The sequence below is a fragment of the Prunus dulcis genome, chromosome 1, assembly GCF_902201215.1.
Source record: "Prunus dulcis chromosome 1, ALMONDv2, whole genome shotgun sequence".
Taxonomy (NCBI): domain Eukaryota; kingdom Viridiplantae; phylum Streptophyta; class Magnoliopsida; order Rosales; family Rosaceae; genus Prunus; species Prunus dulcis.
The window spans coordinates 38,250,765-38,267,324 of NC_047650.1; the positions used below are offsets into that span (position 1 = coordinate 38,250,765).

At 37.4% G+C, this 16,560-nt stretch overlaps 1 protein-coding gene and 2 pseudogenes across 3 annotated transcripts; 2 read left to right on the forward strand and 1 right to left on the reverse strand.

Moving 5' to 3' along the window:
- Positions 1-877: 877 nt before the first annotated feature.
- On the reverse strand, positions 878-4,685 carry LOC117615331 (tRNA (carboxymethyluridine(34)-5-O)-methyltransferase). 3 transcript variants are annotated; one of them, XM_034344397.1, is made up of 3 exons: positions 4,488-4,685; positions 2,428-3,538; positions 878-1,201 (listed from the first exon to the last, which is right to left on the reverse strand). In XM_034344397.1, the coding sequence occupies exons 2-3, from the start codon at positions 3,504-3,506 to the stop codon at positions 1,153-1,155; spliced, it is 1,128 nt and encodes a 375-aa protein (XP_034200288.1). In that variant the 5' UTR covers positions 3,507-3,538; positions 4,488-4,685; the 3' UTR covers positions 878-1,152. The 3 variants fall into 3 exon arrangements, with proteins under 3 accessions (XP_034200288.1, XP_034200289.1, XP_034200287.1); XM_034344398.1 differs by having other exon boundaries at positions 878-1,240; positions 2,428-3,409; positions 4,488-4,684; XM_034344396.1 differs by having other exon boundaries at positions 878-1,240; positions 4,488-4,684.
- Positions 4,686-5,402: 717 nt separating this feature from the next.
- LOC117615885 lies at positions 5,403-6,344 on the forward strand (annotated as a pseudogene).
- Positions 6,345-10,049: 3,705 nt separating this feature from the next.
- LOC117614925 lies at positions 10,050-15,354 on the forward strand (annotated as a pseudogene).
- Positions 15,355-16,560: the final 1,206 nt, after the last annotated feature.

Sequence of the window (16,560 nt, forward strand, 5' to 3'; positions counted from 1 at the left end):
ATGAGTTTAAAAGATGAATTCTTATGGCATGTTTACAAATTCGTAATTTGATTAGGATGAATTGAATTGAGGAATAGGTGGATTGAGAAGAATTAGATTCTGGATTCTTATTGAAGTTGTTTATTAAACCATATGGATTGAGGGAAGTTAGATTTCGGATTCCTATTGAAGTTGTTTGCTAAACCATATGGAATTTGGGTAGGAGTGGTACTAGTTACTAAAATGTCCTCGTTGTTGGGTTAAAGTAGATGGTAAATTTGGAATTTTAAAAATTATGTGAGGATATAATGGGTAAAAAAGATGAATTTCTAATGGGTTAGTTCTCCAGGAATTAGAATACCACCTCCCACTCAAGAATTGAATTACTTTCCTATTTTGTGTGGACCCCTCTTACTTTTCAATTCCTTGATATAAAGTAAACGCAGGAATCCTCCATATGTGGAATTCAATTCCTAATGAGAATTTCAATTCCTGATTAGTAAACACATCCTTAATATGTTAATTCTTCAAAAATTAGAATACCACCTCCTATCCAAGAATTGAATTCCTCACAAATCAAGAATTCAATTTCTAATTTTGTATGAGATCCACTTTCGAATTCTTTGATGTGAAATAAACACATAAATCCTCCATAATTAAAATACAATTCCTAATTCGAATTCGAATTCTTGATTAGTAAACACATCATATAAATTTCTACCAGAAAAGTGTTCATGATGTACCTAAATACATTCATAAGAATTATTAGGTACTTTCATGCCACGTGGTAGGTTAAGTTATTTTTGTTTGTCTCGTTCAAGTGTGATGAGCTATTTGTTTGTCCCGTTAGGCAGGCTTCTTATTGTGTGTAAAGAGCTATTTAATGCCACGCCAGACAAGCAATAAATCAAAATAAATATTTGATGCTCTCTCTTTTGCATGTGGCACAGAACAATAGCTGACCACTACAGTTGCAGTCAACCACCTTTAATAAAAGCTTGTATAATTCAAAAGCAATTCCTCACAATCAAAAAGCAGTTTTCCCATGGCACACTGTAAACATGTTGAATGGATTTTGTCCATCACCAGCCGCACATTTGCTGTTCCAGGCTGCAGAGCTTATGGTTTACATTAAGTTTTTCCATGCCCCGCAAGGTTCTGTTGTTTGGCTTTTCATAGTTTTTTCTCCAGGACAACGCACCAGTTGGATTTGTCAAAAAATCTGTCAACAATTACAGCATTATCAATACCAGCTACCAACCTGCATTTAAAGACAGCAATAAGTAAATGAGCTGAAAAAGTAGGACATCACTTAAAAGTTAGATTGTCAGAACATTAAGAACTGACCCCGTAAATTTAATATCCTTCCAGTTAGGTTTTTGCTTAGTTTTTAGGTATGCTCTTCTATCTTTCCTCTTCCTCATCTCTTTTGCCTATCTTCTTTCTCTCTCTCATTTATCTTCTTCCTCTCTACTTTCTCCCTTTTCTCTCCTCTCCTTAATTAAAAAAATTGCAGGAAAAAAAAAAACAAAAAGCTACCAAACAAAAGCTCTTCTTTGGCAGTTTCTTTTTATTTATTGCCTTATTTTGGCATTCGAAAGATATACCGTCTAAAGTCTGAACCTAATCTCTTAAAGTCTCCTATCTTTAAAGCAACTGGGCATCAGTGAGAAGCTAACTTAAAGTAACTACAACCTCCAACTTTTTTGAATTTCTTAACCACTGCCATCAAAGGATTCTGCTCTAACTTAGAGGGTGGCCTACCATCATGATTGAGCCTCGTCTCCCACAGGGAAGGCTGGTCCACTGTGAAAGTTGGTCTCTTTACCTTTGCCATGAATGGTTTTGTTACCCAATTGCAGTGTTAAGTACGACAATATGACAGTAGAATGCGACTTCGAGCCACTGCCCTAATCATATAAGCAGTAGCTCACCTTTCAGGCACAAAGTTAACAAGTTGGGCAACATGTTAGCCCCATATAGATGAATAAGTTTATAAGCCAAGTTTCATAACTTTGTACGTCTATTTAAGTACCTATCACCCCAATTCTTACCTGTTTTCTACATTAGAAGCACCTTTAAGAAATAAAAATAAATAAATAAATAAAATATATATATATATATATATATTTTTTTTTAAAGAGTGAAAAATTTGGACCATTTCTTGATTCATAGGTGTCATCACAACTCCTACAATTCCAACACATCAAGTACTGCTCTAAACGATCCAGCCGTGATAAGAAATCCATATGCATAGATGCATCAAAATTCTGTCCAATAGGCACTAGATGTGTATAAGATTAGGTAAATGAAAAATTTACACACAAATGCAAAATTCTGTCCTAATAGGCACTAGACATGTCTTAATTTGGAAAAGCATTAACTGATTGGAACACAGAGCAAATGGAAAATATTACAAATGGAAACAGAAAGAAAATGACACGTTACCTTTCAAGCTCGCCTTCACTGAAAACATGGTAGTATCTGTTATACACTACGGCACCCTTTTTATCATCTTTCTTTGCAAGGCCATTTGCAAGAGCACAAGCAGAAGCACCACTTACTTCAGCACGATGATATGGTAAGTGCCAGGGGACGAAATATTCTTGTTGATTATTTGCATTTTTTACATCAGTAGAAGCCCCTGAATAACTTTCAGTTTGAGAGGTTATTTCCTGCAAACTCTGCATAGAACTCTGGCCGGAATCTTGCTTACGCTCTCCAAAACCATTCTCCTCTGTTTCTGGAATGCTTTCCAATGTGCAGGATGAAGGGCTTCGAACACGTGGACTACCAGGTCCTATCCACTCTTCCCCATACTTTTGGGTAAGTGGAGTCCATTTGGCAAGTAGTGATTTATCTTCTTGTTCTACAGCCCAAACTGTTATTAGAACTAGGCCACCCTTTTTCACAACTCGGATCAACTCTTCTATTGCCTTTTTCCTCCTACCCTCTGTACTTAGATGATGTAATACAGCTATAGAGATAGCCGCATCACCAAAACCCGTTCTATATGGCAGATCTACAGCGTCTGCAACCAACACTTCATGCCCTCTATCTGCACAAATTTTGATAAGAGGGGCACTTATATCACATCCGATGAAAAAACAATCAGGATTAAATCCCAAGTACTTCCCATTCCCACATCCTGCATCCAGGACAAGAGATCCTGAAGGTAAGGAAGATAAAAAATTGGCTACTTTTGGCCACTTAGCAAACCGGGTAGAACTGAAATGGGGAGCGATAGCATCATAAACATGATGAACATACTTCTTTTCAATTTCAGGAGTGAATTGCACGTTCAAGGATGAATTTCTCTGGCTGTCACTAGCTAATTCAGATTGTAGGATGTGAGATTCTCCATTGGAATCAAGCGTACACGAACTAGACACACCTTTTACCTTCACTTCTCTCATAGTACTGAAGATTCCTGAATAAGAAACACTACCAATTATTACAGTGGGAAGATGGAAGGCCTTACTAGACAGATAAAAGCTTCTACTTGCTCTTAGAACATTACAAAACATCACCTGGAACACTGTATCTAATCACAAATGACCTGAAAAAAAAAAACAAAAAACAATGGCTAAGGTCATAATTTGAAACACACAATTTCAAGATCCTTACGTAGGCGAAAGAACCATAACAGTATATATGTAAGTGTATCCTATGACAGAAATCCAATGAAGAGTAAAAAGGAGAATTTTTTTTTGGGAAAAGCAGAAAAATTGTTTATAGGAGGCCCAAACTAGTACATTTTAGCTTTTATTCAAGCAACCGAACCAAATTAGCAGGGAGATGAGCGACACAAATTTCCCTGGTGTCTAAGTTATTGACAAGCTGGACGAGGTTCAAAGATGTTTTACTTTTCAGAAAACAAGGGCCTAATTACAGTCTATCAGGAAGGAACTCCTACCCCAGTTCTTAAGGGAAAAAACTATAACCAGTGTGTCCAGGAATTATATCGAACAGCTTGCTACGGCAGCTTCTCTATTTTGACAAATCATGGCCCCTGAGAAATACAATCTGGGCATTCCTAAATGCATAAAAATCCTAATGTCTATGCATTTTGTTGAATACAGTTTCAATCTTTTCCTTTCTTTATTTTCGTGCCACTACTGTCTATATTGATTGAAGAGTGAAATGTGTATGATTGAGGTTGTCCTACTTTCCTAAGCTTCTTGTTTTGGGAGGTGACTTTGATCAATTAGCAACTTCAATCACAAACCCAACTTTTCATTACCAAATTCAGTGTCTGCTGTTATCATATGAATTTAGGTGTTTCAAAAATTATGGAGAGTAACATAATCTTTTATTTATGTTTTGGTTTGGTCAATGGAGATTAACAGAGTTTTTCACAATACAAATATCCAGAACAAACATATATACCGAAAGTCAGCTTAACCACAACTTACATACATAGATACATACATGAATACGTATATATATATATATACATATATATATATATATATAGAGAGAGAGAGAGAGAGAGAAGTGAAGTTGACCTGATCCAGCAGAAATGACTGCAGTGAGGATCAAAAGCTGCTTTTTTTAAAAGCGAGGAGCTGACGATGTTCGTTAACCAGCGGTTAATCCAATCCGAATGATATGGATTGCTTCCCTTTTGCTTGTCTTGTGTTGAATTAGGGTTTTTCAGAGAGGGAGAGAGACGAAAGAGGGGCAGTGAGAAATTGATAATTAAAATAGATATGACGTGAACAAGCGTAGGGTAAACATACTGAGCTCCACCATACTGACCGTCCATTTGCCATGTTTTGACTCACGGATCATGCCACGTCATTTCATTTTGTACAGATGAAATAGATGATAAAATTTGGGTACTGATTTTCTCATTCCCCTTTTATCCACTTAAACTCTATTTTTTTAAAAAAAATCTATATTCTCGCTCCTCTTTTGTTCACCTACACTCCCTTTTATTTTATAATAAAAAGTATTAAAAAAACAGAAGGGAGTGTATGTGGATAAAAGGGGAGTGAGAAAATCACTATCCTAAAATTTTAGGATCTTAGAATTTATAAATCTTTTTTTTTTTCCTGTAAGTTTTAAATCTTTGAGTAAATTACTCAAATGGTCCTCAAACTTGTACTCGATTTACATTTTGGTTCCTAAATTAAATTATTAGTCCAAATGGTACATAAACTCTATTTTAATCGCTTATTTGATCCAACCGTTACTTTCTGTCAATGTTGTTGTTAAATGTGAGGGCAAATTGGTCATTTCGTACGTTAAAAATAAATAAATACTAAAAAATAAATAAAAACTCTCCCTCTCTCTCTCTCTCTCTCTCTCTCTCTCTCTCTCTCTCTCTCCATTCCCCCATGGCCACCACCCTCAAGCTCCAACCCCAAAACTCATCCCACAACCACTCTCCACCCAAACCCATCCAACAACCACCCTCCATCCCAGACCCCATTTATGTGAAAATGCTGCAGAGAGACAAAACAGCCCCATAAAAGGCCAAAGGCTCCAGAAGACAAATTAAAGATTGGTCCAAAAATGTATGAAGATATAGTAGGCTGCAATTTTGACCAAAACTCCATGCCAGAATCAGCAGAAAGTGTCCTCAACCTCAACCCTCTTCCCCTGCCACCTCCACCACAAGTTCTCATGCCTTCTCCCTTAGAAACCCACAACAACAACAACAACAGCTTTGCTGTTGCAGAAAACTTGAGACTCTCAATGGAAGAGCTCTCCTACCCTCATCAACAAGATCATCATGCTGCCATGGAAATTAAGCTCCAAAATGAACTTGGGTTCAATCCATACAGCACCAATACTGACCAGAACAACAACAGCAGCCATTTGGTTTCCTTTGAGCAACAAACCAATTGGGACAATATTCATGGTGTCCATGATCAGATGCAGCAACAATTGCAAGATGGTGCTAATGGTGCATACCCACCTACACCTGACCTTCTCAACCTTTTCAGCTTACCTAGATGCTCACCCTCCTCTGTTCTCCAAAACTGGTCCATTACTTTCACAAACCCTAACCCGAAAAGCTCGAATTTTTCGAACTCTTTAGGGTTCCTCGGAGATGTCCATGGTGGGATTGACACCCCGACATGGACAGCGAGTTCGGTTCTCTATGACCCACTTTTCCATTTGAACCTGTTCCACAGCCACCATTGTTCAGGGAATTGCTTCAGTCCTTGCCACATGGATACAGCTTGCCAAGCTCAAGAAATGGGTCTTTGTTTAGTGGTGGGGATGAGGGAGAGGGGATTGGAGGAGGGGTTTACTCATATGGGATTAATAATGGGAGGCAATTTGAGAATGGGGTGTTGGAGTTCTCCAGAAAAATGGGTTCTATTGGAAGAGGAAGAGACGTCAAAGGGACCAAACACTCTTTTTTTCTATTTTTTCTTCAATTATTTTCTAATTTTGTATTTATTTTAATCCTATTTTATTTGTTAATTATAAAAAGTCGTATTTGCCCCTAAAATTTGGTTACATTTAATAGAAAATGTAACAGTTGGATCAAATTGGTGATTAAAATAAAGTTTATGTACTATTTGGACTAATAATTTAATTTAGGGACCAAAATGTAAATCGAGTACAAGTTTGAGAACCATTTGAGTAATTTACCCTAAATCTTTTAAGTTTTTAGAATAGCATAAGGAAAGTGAATATGAAGTATCCTAAGTTGTAGTTCTGATCTCTTGGACTACAGGGGTTCAAGAGATTTGTGGTCACTCACTGTTGGATGTAAATTCAACGGTTCACTCACTCTTGCACTTATTTTAAAAAACTTTTTTAAACAATTGGATTAATAGATGAGTGACCACAATTTTTTGTACTCCTATGGTCCAAGAGATTGGGACTGTCTTAAGTTGTGAGAAATTGTTGAGTGCAACGGTGATAATGTCAAGTAGTATGACTAATTTACGTATTATAATATAAGCGAATGACATAATTGATTTTTCATTAAACTATAAAATATACCCCATAAGCAAATTGGTAACACCACCTTAACTTGTTTCATTAATTCTATCGAAATGCTTTTAATTAGTTGCTGCCAAATTTGCTTCAACAACTTTCCTTTTCGTGCTTATGTGAGTGTCCCAAATTCCAATAATTCATGAATGGCTGACCTTTCTAAGAAATTTGATAGCAATTCACAGAGGTCTCAAATTTCTTGCAGCATATTCCTGGTAAATGAAACCCATCTACACAGCTGGAGACATTGTGTTTACTTTGAGGGTCCAACTTTAATTGTATGGTTTTTTTTTTTTTTTTTTTTTCTGTCTATGGTGCTGTAGGTGTCAAAGGAAAGTCCCTCCACTATCTGCTGATGCTGATTGAGCCTTCGGAGTTTGGTGAAGATGAGAACTTTCCAAGTCCAGATGGTGTGGAATTCCACACCAGAAGATTCAAATTCATTCAAATTTCTCTCAACTTTACCTGCATTGCAGGACTACTTGCTATGAAATTTACTCGTCGAGTCAAGGTACTATTTTCTTGTAAAACAATCTTACCTAAAGACTATGAAGAGGCTCCACATATTAAAGATGCTTCTCAAGTGTGTACGTTTCCTTTGCTTCTCGAGGCCATGCTAAATGCTTTAGTTTGAGCAAAGTACTAGTCATTTATTATCATTATCGAAAATAATGTTCAAGCCAAATGTTCCACGACTCCTCCAAATTACTGACAGGTTCTGTAGCAGCCAAGTCAGTCCCCACAACATCGTAAGTATAAATTTTTTTTTGTCACGAAAATGGCTTCTGGTTTTGATATATATCAAGGTACTGTACAAGCTAGATTCCAACTAACATGTGGCCCCATGACTTTTCTTTGTGTTTGGAGCTTTTTGTAGATATTATATTGTAGGGTTAATTATTATAGACGTCCTTAAATTTAATTTTTATTTGCAATTTGGTCCGTTAACTTTGTTTTTTAGCAATTACATCCGTTAACTCGATAAATAGTTCCAATTGGGTCATGCCGTCCAATTTTGTCAATTTATCTGTCAAAATTAGGGGTAAAAGTGTCCTTTCAATTAGCATGGATGAACTGCTCATTCTTCTATAATTATTAACTTTGCTGGAGAAAATGTAAATTTAAAACACAAAAAATAATAACAAGAACAAACATATCTTTAAGAATAAAATAACAAAAAATTCAAAAAATAAAAAATAAAACCTAGAACAAGAAAAGTCGCACCAAACCCAGAAAAAGGCACCCCCATCTCATCTTCCCCAACCTCCCCTTCTCTATACCCACCTCCGATGCTCAGCCACAGCGGAAACCCGTGCACCCTGCCCACCCTGTCACATTCCGGGATCAGCTCCGCTATAGCACGATATTTTCCGCTTTGGGCCCCTCTCTCTGCCCGCACGGTTTTGTTTCTGGGAGCTCACGAGCAATTTCCCAGTGGGTCACCCATCCTGGGATTGCTCTAGCCCCCAACTCGCTTAACTTCGGAGTTCCTACGACTTCGAAGCCAGTGAGTTCCCAAAAAGCATCGTGCTAGATGGATGCGGGTGTGCACATATAAGGCACATCATCCCCTCTCCGTTGGTTGATGTGGGATCTTACAATCCACCCCCTTAAGGGCCCAACGTCCACGTCGGCACACTCGCACCACACGGCAGAGTGGCTCGCTTTGGGCCCCGCCTCTCTGCCCGCGACTGGGAGCTCACGAGCAACTTTAGTTCACCCATCCTGGATTGCTCTAGCCCCAAACTCGCTTAACGAGCAAGTTTCCAGGTGGGTCACCCATCCTGGGACCTCCCTTGCTCTAGCTCCCCAACTCGGCTTAATCCCTTCTGGATTGTTCCTCACGAGATTTTCCTCACCCATCCGAAGCCAGTCGGAGTTCCTAAAAAGCTCCAGGCCTCGTGCTAGATGGATGCGGGTGTGCACATATAAGGCACATCATCCCCTCTCCGTTGGTTGATGCGAGATCTTACACACCCGATGATTGCCACAAATATTGCGACTCCTCGTCCTCCGTCGTTGACGATAGCGATGATTGCGTCATGACGTTGTCGTTTCGGAGTCTCTCCTTTGCCCCTGGACCATATCCACCATTGCCATTGGCAGCCATGAAAGGCAAGCAAATATTCTATTAACTTGGACTTTGAGAAGAAGAACCCATGTGAATTGCTTTATTTCTCCCAAAAAAAAAAAAACACAGATGAATCCAAGCCATTAACCTTTAGTGCAAAGCTGTCAGGCTTCTCTCTCTTTCCCCCAAAATTGATCAAGACAGCCCACCCTAAAACCTAGCCCCTCTTCCTCAGGCGAACCGAGCCGCCACCTCCGTCGTAATTCTTCTTCTTCTTCTTCTTCTTCTTCTTCTTCTTCTTCTTCTTCTTCTTCTTCTCTCTCTCTCTCTCTCTCTGGACTGTATGGCGTTGGATTTGGGGGTGGGGTGGGGTCGTCAGAGAGAATAGCCACAAACTAGCAATTACTGTATCTCCAGATTGGTAGATTCTGGAGAGAATAGGGTGGTCCATCGTGTTTGTAATTTGTGAAGTGTGCTTAATTGATATTAAACATTTGGGATTTGCTGGAGTTTTAATATGAAAGCTTCATGTTCATTGAACCCTAAACCCTAAACGCGGGATTATCTAGTGAATGAGACTCTTGGAACTGAAAGGACGCTTTTACCCCTAATTTTGACAGATAAATTGACAGAATTGGACGGTAGGACCCAATTGGAACTATTTATCGAGTTAACGGATGTAATTGCCGGAAAAAAAAAGTTCACGGACCCAATTACAAATGGGGGCTAAGTTCAGGGACGTCTACAGTAATTAACCCTATATTGTAATTCCATACCAATCGATTTGGAAAAAATGGTACGTTCAGGAAAACTTATGTACAAGTTCATTGTATCGAGACATCCAAAGACATCATTGTCCAAGAAGCTGTATCGAAAATAATGCAAACAATCATGATCCTGATGGCTGTCACGAGTAGCTTCATTTTACGTTTGTTTGCATCTGGGAACTAGCTTAGAAATGATCAGAGGTGCTGAAGGCTTTTTAAGGGCTATGTGTCATGTTTATTGTGTGTGGAAACTCACCCTCGAGCTCGACTATATATATTGTTGTTAATGCAGTTCGTAGTACCATACTCGAATATACCACTATTCCTCTGTGTTGATACTCATATCGCTACAACAAATGATGCATTATCTTCAACTGTCATCACGTATTTGCATGCCTTCTTGCATTTCATCACAATCTAAAACAATCTGGACCAGGTTATACATTGTTAATAGATGCATAAATTGTTCACTGATGTTTTCTTTTGTTTCTTTTGGGCCACGTTTTATGTAATGAACTCACTTAGTTGCATTATTGTTTTATGGATTATTTACAGTTCAACGTCTGGAAATGAGATGAGAGTTGGTAAGTTATTACAATCTCAAAACTTTACTCATAATTTCTGCAACTTGGAAGATGTTGGTGTACTAAAATGTTCGTGTTATCGACATCGTTATGGAAAATTGTTTTCATGTGTCACAAATGACTAAGCAACTAATAAGCAATGCAATGCAATCACAGGTCACTGCACAAAAGTCTCACGCAGTGTCAATATGGAGAACCTGCAAAATGAATATCTGTTTCCGGAGGTCAGCAGCTTCTGATATCTTGATTATGAACTTTGGTCCTCCTATCACTTTATATCATGCAGTTTGTCTCAAACTAATTGTCTGGATTGGTGTTCCATAAACCCCAATTGTTTTAAGATTTCTTGTTTTGGAATGGGAATTTACAGCATCCTCATGAGTAGGATCAAACCTTATTCCACCTGGTTGGAACTTGGAACTCTTGTTACTTGAGATAACAAAATTATCTTTTGGTTGTGTGATATAACCAGTTGAGTGCTAATTTTTCTACATACCTTATGGCTGCTTATCCAGATATTCATGCGCGAGTTTGTGCATACTCAGAAGTACCCACATGCAAGATTAATAAGACTTGGTGTTGGTAATACTACAGAACCTATACCAGACATAATCACATCTTCTATGGCTGAGGTAATTTTGTGGATCTCAGATTGTTGTACGTAATTTTTTCATCTGAATACAATTTGAATCTAAAACCTTTTCAAACAGCACCATGCCTTACCACTTGAGCGAATGCCTGACAACACAATTACAAATAATAGTATGCTGGTCCTGTTTGATATTACTTTCCAGTTGAACTGTTCTTTTATTTTTATCATTAGTTTCCATTTCCACTATAATCCAATATTTGGGAAAATAGTGACGAGTGCATGCCTTCATCGTATACGTCTTCTCTTTATAACCTACTTGTAGATGTAGAGATATAAAACTCTTTGGTGTATGCAGGCCTCTTTGGCAGTGGATCTTCACTAGCTTTTCTTCCCCCATTAGGACTGTTTCGTTTAATTTCTTTTACTTTTTTGCTTTCTGTTTATTTCTTTGTTGGAGTTGAAAGAAGCAGAGAAAGAACAAAAACTTGTAATTTTCTTTTCTTGACGACTAAGTTGTACTAATCTCATTTTTTTCATTTGGTTTCTTGTCGACGATGAATATTAAGCTCGTGTTTCTGTGTCTACTTTGCAGCATGCACATGCTCTATCAACAGTTCAAGGTTACAGAGGGTATGGAGCTGAGCAAGGCCACATGGTACGATGGAATCTTTGGTGTTCATTCTGATTTTTATTCTTTTTATTCTTTCTTCTCTCTTAACCACAATGGTGCCGCCCTCATTCACGACATTGATTTTGAATCTGGACTTGCTCATCCCTTTAAGTCATGTCAATGGTTGATGAAGTCAAATTGTAAACCACATGTCTATACGTGTCTTGGATGATACTGTTGTCAGTCACACTCCAATTACATGGGTGCCGCCCTCATTCACGACATTGATTTTGAATCTGGACTTACTCACCCTTTAAGTTAGGGCTCGTCAATGGGCCGGACCGGACTAGCTCGGCACAAATTTAATGGGTTTGGGCAGGATCGAGTCGGGCTTTAAAGAGGAGAGAGAAAATACTAGGTTGGGCCGGGTTTTTTTAGAAAATTCAAAGCCCAAACCCGACCTATGGGCTGGGCCGGGCCGAAACCAGCCTACTTCATTCAAAAAAAATCATTAACTTAATCATAAGGGCATTTTAGTCCAAATTTGATATTAAACTCACTTAATTCCAATATTTTCATATCAAACCAAATTCATAAAACAGCCAATAAAGTCACACAATTTAATAAGATTTTCCACAAAAATAATAAAACGAAGTATTATTTTTGAGGTTATTATATAATTAGACCGTAATACGTTTTAAGAAATCATTTTAAAAAATAATAAGTATCAAAAAGATATTTTTTTTAAAGGATGTTATGAAAAAAATATGCAAATGTTTGGTGATGTGTTCAAGAAAAGCATGATTATATTTGGTGGTACGATTATGTGTCGTGATATGATTATATTTGGTGATATGATATGTTGTTCATCTTATTTATATATATAATTGTTGTATTAATAATTGACACAAATTAATGTGCTAATCATCCAATTATAAACTAGGAATGAGTGAAGAAAAGTAAATGAAATGAAACAAATTATATATGTGATTTAAGTGATATAATCCTAATCATAAACTCTTATTTATACATAATTGTATATGTATGCGGGGTTAACGGGCCGGGCTTTTGTGGGTGGGCCAGGGCGGGCTTTCTTGGGTTTAATTGGTCTGGGCCGAGCTTCAGACAGCTAAGCCCAAACCTAGCCCAGCCCAAGGCGGGCCGGCCATCTCAAAGCCCATAACGAACCAGACTGAACTTTTTTCAGATGGGCCGACGGGCCCCCATCGGCCCATGAGCATGTGAGCCAAATGATGAGGCCTACTTAAAAGTAGCATGTCACTGGTTGATGAAGTCAAATTGTGAACCACATATGTCCATTTGGACTTATAGTGTGGGCCTCAAAAAATTTGTTGGAGCGTTTGTTTTATTTTTTATTTTTATATTAGGTGAGGCGTGCTTGTGGATGTTTGCCGTTTGGTATCCTATTCAAATAGGGAACTCAAAAACTTTGATTTTTTTTTTTTTTAAAAAAGCAATGAGTTCTTAAATCTATTTTTAAGATTCAAAAACTTGTTTGGTATGCAACTTGGAAATTGTCTTCAAATCTTAAAATTTTGAGAACTTGTGGGTTGTTGGAAAAAGACTGAAAAACAGATTTTTTTTGTTTTTAATAATTGGGTGTTTTTTAGTTGTTCTTGAGAGTTTTTAAAAATAGGGCTATCAAATACGTTTTCTTTGTTTTGGACTCAATTTCTGTTTTTGAGCTTAAAAAGTTAGATTCAAGTTAAATACCAAACAGGCCCCTAGTTTCCTCTTGTGAAAAAAACATCTCTACTTGAGCTGGTAGAGTGCCTTGCTGCGATGGATACCTCTTCATTCTAAGAAAGTCATCAACATACAATCTGGAAGCAACTATTCTGCTTGTAGGAAAGCTTAATGGGTGTGTAATGGTCACACTTTGGTCTCTGCTTATTATTTCAGAGAATCATTTTGGGAAGGATACTATAAATTAGGATCAACTATACCTTACAACTCCGTAGTTTGAGTAAAATTTCATGTTGGTCATGACGTTTCTGCAGTTGCCATTCTTCTCCAAGATTATTATTATTTTGTCCATCTACCTATTTTTATTTAACAGAGGTTATCAAATTTTGGTGCAGGAATTAAGAAGGGCAATTGCAGAAAAATTCTACAACAATATGGGCATAGAAGGCGACGAGGTTTTTGTATCAGATGGTGCACAGTGCGACATTTCTCGCCTTCAGGTACGAAAACTTCGTTTATGCAGTAAAGCTTTTCATAATTGGATAAGAGTAGAACAAGATAAAGATCTGTTGCCATTTAGGTTGCTTTTAAGATGAAAAGCGTGTTATTAATTCTGACTTTTCCCCCAAGCAGATGCTTCTGGGATCCAATGTGACAGTAGCTGTGCAAGACCCTTCGTTTCCGGTAAATATAAATCAAATCAAATATATCTTGGAATACTAAATTAAAGCTACATGCATCCATTATTTTCCCATTGAATTTTTTTGCTAGGAACCTTATTGATTTACTATGTTTTGGGACAGGCATATATAGATTCTACTGTCATTGCCGGTCGAGCTGGCAGGTTTCAAAAGGAAACTGGGAAGTATAAGAACATTGTGTACCTGAACTGCAGGCCTGAGAAGAATTTTTTTCCTGATCTATCAACTGCTTCAAGGGCGGATATCATATTTTTCTGCTCTCCAAACAATCCAACTGGCAATGCTGCATCACAGCAGCAACTAAAGCAACTGGTGGAGTTTGCAAAAGCAAACGGATCAATAATTGTTTATGACTCCTCCTATGCTGCTTATATATCTGATGACAGCCCGAGATCGATTTATGAAATTCCTGGGGCCAGAGAGGTTTCTCACTAGTTCCCACCACCATATATCATTTTGTGTTTAACAATACAAAACCTTCTTGTTAAATTTGACATACAAAGGGATTCTCACTGGAAGTTGTTTTGGCCAATTTTGTGTGCAGGTTGCAATTGAAGTTTTATCCTTCTCCAAATTTGCTGGGTTCACAGGGGGTCCGCCTCAGATGGACGGTTGTCCCTGATGAGTTGTTGTATGCAAATGGATTTCCTGTCATAAAGGACTATAACCGCATAGTGTGCACCTGCTTCAATGGTGCATCAAATATTGCCCAGGCCGGAGGGTTGGCATGCCTTTCTGCAGAAGGTTACCAGGTTATAATTTACACCCCATTTCTTTTCCAAGCATGCATTAATTCTCTAGTAAGTTAAAATCCAATGCAGTTTCAAATTTTAACTGTTTGTAAGTTGTGCTTTTTACATTTTCAGGCCATAACCACAGTGGTTGACTACTACAAGGAAAATGCAAAAATAATTGTGGACACATTCAGATCACTTGGGTTGAAGGTGTATGGTGGCAAAAATGCACCTTATATATGGGTACATTTTCCAGGGTTGAGTTCTTGGGATGTATTCAATGAAATTCTTGAAAAGACAGACATAGTGACCATACCAGGAAAGGGATTTGGTCCTGGAGGTGAAGAGTACATCAGAGTTGGTGCTTTTGCTCACAGGGAAAGTATATTGGAAGCTTCAAAAAGGCTAAAAACTCTTTTTTAACTTGAATTATTTCATAAATATTTGAACCCAGTCGACAGGTACTTATAGCAAGAATGACCATCTTCCTGGAGAACTTTATTGGTTCATGAGATGAATTAGGTTGGACAATTATTTGGTGCTGATAAGGAAAAATCTAAATTGAACTGTATTGCATTGTTCATAAGATTTGTTTCTTCTCAGCCCATTATTGGTTGTGACTTGAATAAATTGTATTTGTCCTCATTTCAACATGGCATCTTGAACCTTCTGGCCTTCTTTCTTTTTATAGTTTCTTGCACTCTCCAGATGATGATTGAATTATTTACAATTTATATTTGTTAAAATTTGTACTTTGACCAGCTGACATGATTTCATGTTACAAACACGAACAGAAAAATTAAGTGGTTAGTTGGTTGCAATGAAAATAGGGTTTTTAGGTTCAATGGTCCTTGAATTTTCACATGATTAGCATTTTGATTCCTCAATTTCCAAAATCGTTCCGATGGTCCTTCAATTTTAGTTTTATCAGGACAAATGGTCCTGCCATAATTTTTATTAACTTTTTATGTTAAATTCAGGGACAAAATGTTTTTTTTTTTTTTTTGGTATTATTTTTAATGTCCACCATATGAATATTCCAACAAACCTCCACCAAACATCGAGCCAATTAACCCACCATCTCGACAACAACTGATGGTGCTCCCCCAACCTACACCATACCCACACTCCATGCGATGACGAGGATAGGAAGAAAGTTTTTCAGTTTTATTTTTTGGGTGAAAGGAATATTCACGTGGTGGAAATTAAAAATAATACAAATATACCATTTTACCCTCACATTTAACAAAATTGACGGCATGACCATTTGTCATAACGAAAGTGAAGTTAAAGGACCACGAGAATGATTTTGGAAACTGAGGGACCAAAATGTGAATCAGGTCAAAGTTTAGGGACCATAAGACCTAAAAACCCATGAAAATATTAAGAAATGAAACCATTCATTAAAGAGTTATTTATATAAACACATCCATGAGGTTTTAGTTTTTTCACGAACCCCAACAAGGTTTCTAAAATTACATGAACACCCCCTTTGAGATTTTAATTTGTTTTAACAAAACCCACTTTCATTGATTCTTCATCCAAAATTTGATGATTTCTTACATAAAAACTTTTGTAAATAACAAATGAACCTCAATGAATGTATAAAAACTTGTGAGATTTCAATTAGCCAACTCATTTTATCTTTCTTGATTCTAAAATTTATTATTATTAAAGTTCTTAATTGTAAATTGCCAACAACAAAAAAAAGAACAAATTTTTTTTTTTAATGGAAAAAACAGAAACCTTACAAACAGAAGCTACGAGAGCCTGCAGGCCCAACTAAGTCAAAATAAAACAGAGCAGAGCAACCTAAAGGAATCCCTCACTCCCAAAGGTGGGAAGGGTTCAG

Coding starts and splice junctions, on each gene's coding strand:
- LOC117615331 (XM_034344396.1), bottom strand. CDS start 3,506: ATGTTTTGTAATGTTCTAAGAGCAAGTAGAAGCTTTTATCTGTCTAGT. Junction 1,241..2,427: donor AGTGAAGGCGAGCTTGAAAG/GTAACGTGTCAT, acceptor CTTTAAATGCAG/GTTGGTAGCTGGTATTGATA.